Raw genomic sequence first — 11,542 nt, forward strand, 5'->3', positions numbered from 1 at the left:
TAGAGAATTTATCGCACTTTTTGATCGTCATTTTGTACGCTGGAATATACAGCCATCGTATTTGTTGTTTTCCTCGTGTTGGGGCAAGAGCGGGTATCTACCTCATATAATGAAAAGAGAAAAAACTGCCATCCTGACTTTGTCTCCATACAAAAAGCAGTTAGAAATGGAGACTGCCACTCAGAAAAAGAAACCACCAAAAAAAAATTTTTTGAGATCCCTAAAGTTAAAAAATTAAATAAGAAAGTTCTGCAGCAATGTAGAATAAGAGGATATCTTTATTTGTGATTTTTACAATAGAATACATCTTTGTATTGTATTTTGATTAAAATAAATTTAGATTTTGTAATTGCACAGATTTTGTAATTGGTGTTTTACACGTTTTTAAATAGGTACCCGGTTTTACCCTACCGGTAGGCAAAACCGGATATTTTGACTTCTCTAAAAAACCTTGTTATCCTTGGTAACCAAATATTTTTTTTCAGCAACTAGCCTCATTTTCTCACAGTTTAAGGTCCACTAAAGACTACTAACGGTCAGCAAAATTTTTTTTACCCTCTGATTTTTTGTAGGAAGATAAATCCAAAAAATACTCGGTTTTACCCTACTTTCCCCTAAATAGTTTATCGTTTTAATAATACACAAAATAATTATAATAATAAATTTAAAAAAGATGTATAAATGTAATTTAAACAAATTTTAAAGATTCGAAAACACTTTGAGGATAAATCACAAATCTAAGAAATAAGGAAACAAAGCTGCATTTTATAAAAAACATCTTTAGCTCGAAATTAATAATTCCATATCGCTATAACATAATGTGAGATGAACAATTTTACTTAATTTCCGCGAAATGCATCAAATTTTCTTCAACAATAGCGCGATATCCGCGTCAATAACAGAGAACGAGAGCCGTTTCGGAGCGAAACACATTGCCGGATCTGCTTTTACAGGCACATCCTGGTTTGGACAGATTTTTAATTTATTTCCCTTGGGATCTCGCTGGACGTACGAATTATTATTCTTGGTTGGCAGCAAAATGGGGATAGCTCGATCACCCTCGCTGAGTGCGCGTTTTTCATCGCACAATACTGTAGTGAATGCATCGTTAATGATTTATGCGTTTACTTCATTTGCGCGATTTTTCAGCCGTGTCCACGATACGGGAATTTTTTTTTTTTACGGCGCCACAAACGACGAATTTGATTGAAATTAAAAGTCGCATGTATGTTCTGATATTATATTCCCAATTAATAATATCAAAACAATGTCTTTTCATCTCTCTCTTTCTCTCCCCCTTTCCCCCTCTCCCAAAATATATTCTAGGATTAATTAATTGTAATTTCGTAATATCGTTCCACACTAAATCGCGTTAAGTCAAATCTGATCTCTCCGCTAGCTGCGAATGTCACTGTACAAGTCCGTTTCCCACGATGCGATTTTTCGTGCGAGTTTACTTGCGAGGAGCCCTACCAGCCACCGTGCTACGCAGCGAGAAAAGTTGCTTGCTGCGAGTAGCGTTGCGTGCAGCGCTGACGATTTTACGTGATAGAACGAGTGCTATTTTCTCTGCGTATTTTGTTGCTAGGCATTGTAAGCAGCCAATGAGAACTAGCGACTAGATCACGTGATAAAGTTGACATGATCTTGTTATTTTTTTGTGGTTATCATTGTGTGCCATTTTTTCATCCACTCTTCTTTATCGTGTTTTATGACGCTTTCTAAAATTAATAAAAGAAAAAGTGCTCCTAAATTTTTCCTGCGTACAGCGTCCATTTTCTAACAATTTTTTTTTTAGGAGCAGCTAGCTTCGCACCTCGCTCCGTGTGAAGCAAAAACCTGCAGCGCACCCAGCTTAGCTTTATGGAATATAGAGCGCAGGGCAGCAAGCAGCAAACCATGCATGTTAGCCAACACGAAAAATCGCATCGTGGTAAACGGGCTTAAGATAACCATCTTACATTCTCCGCAAACTCGAACGGGTTCAAAAACACTGACATATGTGCAGTCTCATTTTTCTTCCCGGTCCTTATCCGTTCTCTACACTCTATATATCTCTCCGATAGTTATCCAAACGGTGTCCAATATCTCAGGATTACCCTGCACTATCGATTGTCGAAGTCAGTTGCCGTTGCTATCGCATCGAGCTCCATTTCATCTTGCACGTGTATTATGTCGCGCGTCAATCTCCAGGTCACGCGCACGCTTTCCCCCTCTTCCCGATTATTGTCGTCTTTCGATATATCTGTCGGTTGGACTCGGTGCAACAAGTTTGTGATTATTTCACGTAACTGTAAGCCGCGGGCGGGAAATTTCTCGACCGAACGCAATGACTCAAGCGGGCCCCCCATCCCCTCCCACAAAAAAACAAAACTACGCAAATCCGAACAATTTTAATGATATTTGAATATGGAGTTGGCCTCTTATTAACCTTGCAATATTAAAAGATTTGGTGCATATCATTCACTTAAATCTATTTTAATATGAGAACTATTACTATTGTTTTTTTTTTTAATTTTTTGTTTAATATTGTTTCGTATTATTTACATAATTGTGACTGAAGAGAACTTAACGTATGACGTATTAAGGAATTTTTTGACAGATATTTAAGTGTTTTTTACAAAATTAATATCCTTTATCTTTCCTTTTTCTCGATGTGGTATAATTTTATACCCATTTTCTCAATCAAAGACAAGCTTTTTTTCTATATTTATTAATTAATTTTCTGTTATTATATATCTGTAAAAGTACATTTAATTCTGAAGCTTCTTTTAATTACAAACATCAAAATATCGCGATGTAAGCCTATCTGCCGCCGGCACAAATGCGAGTGGTCAGATCTATGGAAGCAGCTGGAAAAAGACACGTTGAGAGGGCTTCAAACGAGAGAGCTTTTTTCATCCTGTCTCCAGAAGCCTCTCGTCGCTTTTTTCTTTTTTCTTTAGTCATCCATGTTGAGAACCGTGTGATAGAGCCCGCTGATGTTAATACCGCGAACCGCTATTGTTTAACGATCCTTTAGAATTATTTGTATGGAATTTGTAAAGCGAATAAGCTAGGTATATATCTTGTCACAAAGCGAAATTGTCAAACTATAAATGGTTTTCGTAATTGATGCTTCCAAATCTACATTTCTCATAAATTTCTCATAATTCTTTCATACTTTTGCTTTATCGATTTTTTATTATTGCTTGATTATTATTTTTAATTAAACTTTTCCAAGAAACCACACTAAAAACGTTTTTCCACACTGCTGGAAAATTTACTTTAAATTTAACATATATCTCATGTCCCAAATGGACCACACAAATTTTTGTGTTAATTTAACATAATATGGATATGTTAAAAGGTGACACTAATACCATGCTAATATTTCAACACAAAATGAATGCAAACTTCACAGTAATTTGAAAAAAAATTTTGTGTAAAATCGACATATTTTTAATGATAAAATTAACTTGGAAAAATGTTATTGACGATCTGTAGTCACTCTCACTCCTATTGTAGAATAAACTCAATCATCTTTTTGTAAATTTTAACAGATAAATTCCGTCACTAATAATACAGAACATATCTATTGTTTAAAATTAAAACTAAGTGCACATTGTGTTATTTTTACACTTTTCTTTAGTTGTTTTAATAATTTAACATTTGGGTTCAATTAACACAACAGCAATATGTTAAAACAAAAAAACATGAATTCTTCGACATTGTATGTTTTACCATATATGCTGCACTTACCCCGCTCCAGCCGTAGGGAAGAAAACCGTTGTGCTCGGACCAATTGTTAGAATCCACGTAAAACATGCCCGCCGCCATGACGAAGACCCAGACGGCGAGATTGATGGCGTTCAAGACGTTATTGAACACCAGGGACTTCTTCACGCCAGCCGCCATTAGCAGCATCATGAGTATCGTGATGATGAACGCGAGAAAATCTGGTGGTCGTCCTAGAACAATTTGAAACTTGAGCAAAATTTATTAAATATTAGGAACAAATGATGAATATGATAGTTCAAGAGGACGGAAGAAGAAGCGCAACAGCAGAGTATCGAGAAAAAACGCTATTGTTTTTAAATGTAAAATGTCTACTATATATTTCATTAAATTTAATTTCATCAAGTTGAATGTTTTTTAATTTATTTTATCGCTGTTAATTATCGATTTACCTAAACTTTTTAACAAGCTATTAATATGATTTCTTTTTGCGAATTCAGAATAAAAAATATGGACTGTCGTGAACAAACATAATATCTATTTCGTATACAATATTAAATGTTATAATTTTTCTTGGACATTTTTAATATTCCGTGCCAACATTCTGTTCAACCATTCAGCAGATAAAATTGACGGTATTCAATTAATAAATCGTTAATTTTTTCAATATTTGTCATAGAGAGAACACGTGAAAATTTCAATCACAACAATTATCTCGGGTACCGATCATTCCACAAAATGTTCAACAAGCAAAGCCTTTACTCTTGTTACACATTCTGGTCTAACAAAAAAAATACCTAAGCTCTTACTCAAATTACTCGAATATCTCCTCCTCTACGCTTTGCTCGAGCATGACGTTTCTGTGATGGATAGGGTGACCAATTGTCCCGAATTTTCCGGGATATCCCAATTTTTGGCTCTTATTAGACACGCCCCGAAAAAATCTTAAACGGGACGCTATTTATCCCGATTTTTCACATAATATAAAATAAATAATATAAAACATAATAATAGATTGTTTCTTAATCTTATTTTAAGAATTTTATCAGTTTAATTTTAAACTAATGATTATTTATATTAAAAAATAATAGAAGGCTATATTTTGTTGATTGTTTGACGTTGAGTGTGAATAGTAAATACAAACCAAAGATAAAAGTCAAGATAAGAGACAACCATCAAATTACTCAATTTAAAGAAAACTAAATTAATCAATTTAAAGAAAACTAAATACAAAATGAATCTCCATAGTCGAAAGCTGGTTCTTTCTATAGTATTAGCTGGTATTATAAAAAGAATACTCAATAAAATTGCAATATTATAACCGTATATTATGTTTCATAATTAAAATTATACCAATAAAATGGTTCCAATTTTTTTTATATCCCGATTTTTTAAGGTCGATATCCCGAAATTGGTTGATCAAGAGTTGGTCATCCTAGTGATAGATGAAAGAGGCCGACACGGAAATTTTCCGAGAGGAAAACGATGTAATTCATGCGGTCAGAAATAATTCCGGGCGATTCCCGGAAAAGGTACAGTGTTTTTTTTCTTTGTATACGCGAAAAGCTTGCTATTTTATTCAGTCGTTAGAAGGTATTCAATTCTGCAGAAAAATCAGCGAATTAAATGAAATTGATAGAAATTCAATTCACGAGATTATAAATTTAAAATTCTCTCAGAATTGACCTGCAGAATAAATGTCTGCCAACCTCTATCGGTCTATCTATTTTTCGCGAAGAAAGTAAACAATGTTGTCGAGCGTATTTGCAGTATACCATAAGAGAGACTTGAATTGCGGCAGAAGGGGAAGATAACGTTACTCAATGAATAAAGATTGCGTTATTATTTAAAACAGCAGAAAACAATTTGCTAGTCATTTTCTCAAGATAAATTTGAGAGATTTTCCGATTAATTTATATCGACAGACTGGCTGGCTTCCATTCAAATTTCTCTTTATCGCGGTGCAAAATAATCTGTTATCGCAATCGAATTCTCTTCTCTGCGATAATCGTCAATGCAAAGAAAATCGAGTTCGACTTCGGATTCTTTTGACAGTTCTGTTGCTCAATCATTCCCTTTACAACGTCACTGTATATAGGCCGTGTAACTTTGTACAGGCTGTATGCAAAGAGGCAATTTTCGACGATTCAAACACGGTTTTGATCGCTCAAGCGATCCGTTCGATCTCTGCGTTTGTACGAATGTGCACGTTTGCATTCAATTACAACTGTCGGAGCAATATGCAGAATGTATGCTGTCGGGCGAAAGATCGATCGAACACATGTTACAAAATTAATTAATAAATACATACGGCAGATTTTGGAGAGCGCGAATATAAAATGATCAAGTTTTGGAGAAACTTATTTTTGTCTTTAACGTAAAATGTGATATCTCTATTCAGAATATTTGAGTAATTATTAAATATTATATTAAATGTGTAATTTTACACGCTGTATATAAATACAATAGATAACACACAGAGTATTAGACAGATTAAAATTAAAATGCTACAACTTATAACGAGATAATTTCTTTGAAGTCTATTGAATAAAATCGAGAACCGAAGAGAAAATCGGCATATCAAGTATCAAAGGAGGATTGCAAGGTTTACGGAAGTTGGGAAAAGCTTTGCAGCGCCGTTCATCAAAGCAAATTGCATGCTTGCCATCGCAATTTGATGTGTGCTTCATGAAACTTCAATCAACAAGATGCGCGAATAGTATTTAATTCCATGGGTCAGGTGTGTCCTCATAAACTTTCAAGGATGGAACTTTTTGTCCTGAGTCTGTGGCAAACCATATAAAGGAGTGAAATGAAAATGTTAAATTTGCGAGAGAATATTACGAACGCAATTGGAAATAGATAATGGCATTAAGATCTGTTTCCTTTGAATAGAATGCATTGTTTACATGTCGATTCTCGATATCAAGCAACTTTGGTTGCAGGACGTGGTGTTCATAGATGATCGATAACGGAATAGATAAGATAGAATCGCGAATCGATGTTTGAACAGTATTACGCTGTTGGAAAATTTGTTTTCCTCTTAAAAAATATGCGAATTAAAATTTTTGTGTTAAATATTTAACATATTCATGTGTATTAATTTAACAGATTGCTGTTGTGTTAATTTATACTCAAATATTAGATAATATTTAATTCAAATATTTAATTTATAACTCAAATATTAAATTATTAAAACAACTGAAAGAAATGTAAACATAATATAATATGCACATGTTTTTAATTTTACACAATATACATGTTCCGTATTATTAGCGACAAGATTTATGTGTTAAAATTTACAGAAAAAAATATTGATTTTATTCTACAATAGGGGTGAGAGTGACTACACGTCGCCAATAACTTTCTCGCAAGTTAATTTTATCATTAGAAATATGTTGATTTTACACAAAATTTATTTCAAATTACTATAATATAAAGTTTGCATTTATTTTTTGTATTGAAATATTAACATAGTAATAGTGTCGCCATTTAACATATCCATGTTATATTAAATTAACAAAAATTTGTGTGGACCGTTTGAGACATGCAATATGTGTTAAATTTTTTTATATAATATAAGTCAAACTTTCTAACAGTATAAAAATTATATAGAGAAAAATATACAGGGTGTCTCGCAACGTTATTGTATGTATGGCATGTGCGGAAGACAACGAAAAAATAAAAAAAAATAAAATAAAAATAAACATCAGAACTCAAACGTGGTTTCAACAAGATGGAGCATCACCTCACTTTAGCAGAATTGTTACGAGATATCTAAATAAAAAATTTCCTAAGCGCTAGATTGGCCGGGGAGGTCCAATAAATTGGCCTGCAAGATCTCCCGATCTATCTCCTCTGGATTATTTTTTGTGTATACGTCCATAGCAAAATTATTTTTTCTGATAAAGAATCGTCAATGTAAGCCATATATATTGCGAGAAAATATTTTTCCGTATCTCTTCAGTCTTGATATATCTCAATGTTCATTTTTCATATTTGTAAGTTAAAATTAATATCAGAAAATGTAAACATAATTTCTCTCTCTCTCTCTCTCTCTCTCTCTCTCTCTCTCTCTATGAATGTTTCCTGAACTGCTGAATGTTTCCTGAATTGTCGCGAATATAACATTCTCCAGCATCTATGATATGTGATCATAACGTTCTCATATAAGCATGATCGCATTGTTGGATAAGTTCAATGATACCGTTATCTACAACGACGCCGTAGTGCATAAGCCGCGCTGAAACTAGAGTCCTGATTAAGTATCCTCCCTAACTGCCAGTTAACGATCGCGAGAACAGCGTCAGTGGAATAATTTTACGAGGCAGTGTCGTGTTCAAGCATGTACCTCATACCGCTCCCTCTTGCAAACCTATGTTATCCAAGGATCTGTGCGGATCCTGTTCTCGCGAAATTTATTCCGCGAGTACTCCAAGTATATGTGTATGCACGGACGAGATAAAGAAAATGGAAATGAGAAACAAAGCGAATCGCTCATTATGAAAAGCACATGCATCCATTGTAAACTTCCAATTTTTCTTTCTAGATAGAGATAAAAATATATATGTGCTATATATATTGTAATAATATTGTTTTCTTACGCAATCTTTTTACCTAAAATTTAAAACTTATTAAGAGAAAGGTAGATCGAGGTAAAAACATTGAAAAGTCTGCTGAATTAAACGAATCAAGCTAATTATTTTGCTAATCTGGCGGATAAGACGATCATCTGACTCAAGAAACGATCTCAAGCGTAGGCTTTCGTCTCGAGAAGAACAACAGTTGCAATGAGAACTGGACCAGAGGGACACGATGATGAGGCGAAGGGAACGGAAAGGCTCGGCGGCGATACATCCAGGTGGACAAGTTAAAGGGAGCCGTTGTGTGTGGTTCGTGAACCGGTTCGGATCGATGAGGTCCACAGGTGCCAGACCTAGTCTCATCCGCGCAAGCGCCCCTCTCGCACCCTCCCAACCTTTTGTCCTTCCTCCTCCGCCATGCCACCTCTCTCCTTCGAGCCCCTCTCAAACCCTCTCCTCCACCGCAACTCCATCGTTTTACTCCTTCCCTCTCCCTCCCTTTCTCTTGTGCTCGACGTTTCTCTAGATCCATCCATTTTCCCTTTCCCCCGTCTCCTATCCTTTCATGTGCAACGTGCATAGCGATCGCAAATTGTATCGTAAGGAGATGCGTAACTCACGCACGGAACGTGAGAATTACACATTGTGATAGGTATACACGATCCATGGGGGTGATTGTCAGCGGATTAGGTTGCACGAGATTGGCGGAATCGTGAAGATTAGCGTATTCAAGGGATAAACTTCGGAAAAACACCGGGATCCATTGAAATTCAGTATGAGAGTTCTTTCTTGATAAAGAAAAAAAAACACCAGGTTTTTTGGCTTTTAAGCCTATCGTGTCAACGCAAAGATTTGCTAGAATCTGCAAGATTTTTAGAAGATGTTTGTGAAAGATTAGGAGATGCTCTTATTGCAACATTTTTTTCGAGTGTTGTTTAAGAAAATAGTTGAACCGAATTTATTGTGTCACTTCAATCATGTCGTCGATTACGTTGTTTTATTCGTGTCAATTTCGTCAAGATCTCGGTGAACTTTTGCGATGTTGTAAATAGTTGCAAAAATTAATTCGATTGAGAAATAAATTTCGAGAAATGAATTTCTCACGCGCAACATATTCGATTTGAGCAATTATCTACACTCGCGCATGTTGCAATTATTTGCAGCTGGCCGGGTTGCATGCTCATCCGCAAATACCAACGCGATGCGAGAGAAAAAGTTAATTAAGGTTGGCATGTTTTGCGGTTGTCGCGTCGCGACGAATACATTCTTCTTTCACTGACAGTGAAATTTTGTCTCACTACCGCGACGGAAAAACACCGGGATCCATTGAAATTCAGTATGAGAGTTCTTTCTTGATAAGGAAAAAAAAAACACCAGATTTTTTGGCTTTTAAGCCTATCGTGTCAACGCAAAGATTTGCTAGAATCTGCAAGATTTTTAGAAGATGTTTGTGAAAGATTAGGAGATGCTCTTATTGCAACATTTTTTTCGAGTGTTGTTTAAGAAAATAGTTGAACCGAATTTATTGTGTCACTTCAATCATGTCGTCGATTACGTTGTTTTATTCGTGTCAATTTCGTCAAGATCTCGGTGAACTTTTGCGATGTTGTAAATAGTTGCAAAAATTAATTCGATTGAGAAATAAATTTCGAGAAATGAATTTCTCACGCGCAACATATTCGATTTGAGCAATTATCTACACTCGCGCATGTTGCAATTATTTGCAGCTGGCCGGGTTGCATGCTCATCCGCAAATACCAACGCGATGCGAGAGAAAAAGTTAATTAAGGTTGGCATGTTTTGCGGTTGTCGCGTCGCGACGAATACATTCTTCTTTCACTGACAGTGAAATTTTGTCTCACTACCGAGACGCTCTTATACAAAGAAGCTGATAAAGGGATGCAAGCCCTGCATATACCGAATTATTAATAATGCAATTTTCGCTTCCGTGAAATTAATCGGACAAGATATATTGTTTATTATTATCACTTTTCTTTAATATATATGTGTTTTTGATGTATACGCTGAAAAAAAATGTACTAAATAAAAAAAAATATTTTTTTTATTTAAAATTAGTTATTTTCAATATAACAAAACATTTTTGGAAACAAAGTATATATTTAAGTAAAAAAAAATCAAAGTTAACAAAACGTATCTATTTGATTTAAAAAAATTTTATTTGTAGTGTAATTAACTTTTGTGCAACTTATAAGCAGATTGTTAAAATTTCATTCAAAAGTATCTAACATTATTCCGAGCTTTTTTTACAAGTTTATAATAATTACTTCATTTTGTGCCTTGTCTCAGGACATATAGCTATATATGTAGGGGAAAGTAGGATAAAACCGGATACTTTTTTGGATTTGTCTTCCTACAAAAAATCAGAGAATAAAAAAAAATTTGCTGAACGTTAGTAGTCTTTAGTGGATCTTGACCTATGAGAAAATGAGGCTAGTTGCTGAAAAAAAATATTTGGTTACCAAGGGCAACAAGATTTTTTGGAGAAGCCAAAATATCCGGTTTTGCCCTACCGGTAGGGTAATCGTGTGCACGTGGGCACGGTCCATCTCAAAATAATGATGGCTTCAATCTAAGAAAACTAATAACACGAGTTAGCCAAAGATAGTAGCATCACTTATTACGAAGAAACAAAGATACCCAGTTTGACCCACCTATCCGGTTTTACCCTATTTTCCCCTATATGTAACCAAATCGAGTATAAGTATTAGACGTTATTTCCGTATATCTTGCGTATACCAAATTTTGAAAGAGCATATTCTTTCGCGAGACGTAAAAGCGCTAACAAAATTTATGAACTGTGTCAATATTAACATTTTTCGCAAGCTACAGGCATTAAAAAGTCGACGAAAGTCGACTACTATATTCTTATGAGTTTTTGAAATGCAAACGAGATTTTATGAGACACGTGATGTTTTCATTACGTGCGTTAATATCATAAAAATTCACTCTTATACGAAACATCTTTGATTGCGTGAAAAATACATCGAGTTAGAATAAAAACAATATCACGCATAAGAAAGTCTCGTTTAATTAAAAAATTTTTTTTCTGCAGGCAGTAATTGCAGAACAGAATTAATAACGATAATATAATTGACACGAGAGTATTCGTATTCATTAGATTTTCTGATTAAAAAGTGTCGAAAGTTTTAATTTACTACTTGCTATTATACGAGCAAAACACGCCACACGAAAGCATTATTAACGCGAGAGCTATATTACGC

The 11,542-nt window shown here is 34.6% G+C and overlaps 1 protein-coding gene across 1 annotated transcript in view; it reads right to left on the reverse strand.

Moving 5' to 3' along the window:
* Positions 1–11,542, reverse strand: part of LOC115244327 (probable cationic amino acid transporter) — a 58,104-nt gene that overhangs the window by 28,286 nt on the left and 18,276 nt on the right. The window contains exon 3 of the mRNA XM_029821888.1: positions 3,742–3,950. Within this exon, the coding sequence (XP_029677748.1) occupies positions 3,742–3,950 (209 nt within the window). The remainder of the gene's footprint in view (positions 1–3,741; positions 3,951–11,542) is intronic.

Source organism: Formica exsecta, unplaced genomic scaffold (assembly GCF_003651465.1).
Source record: "Formica exsecta isolate Colony F162 unplaced genomic scaffold, ASM365146v1 scaffold81, whole genome shotgun sequence".
NCBI classification, from domain to species: Eukaryota; Metazoa; Arthropoda; class Insecta; order Hymenoptera; family Formicidae; genus Formica; species Formica exsecta.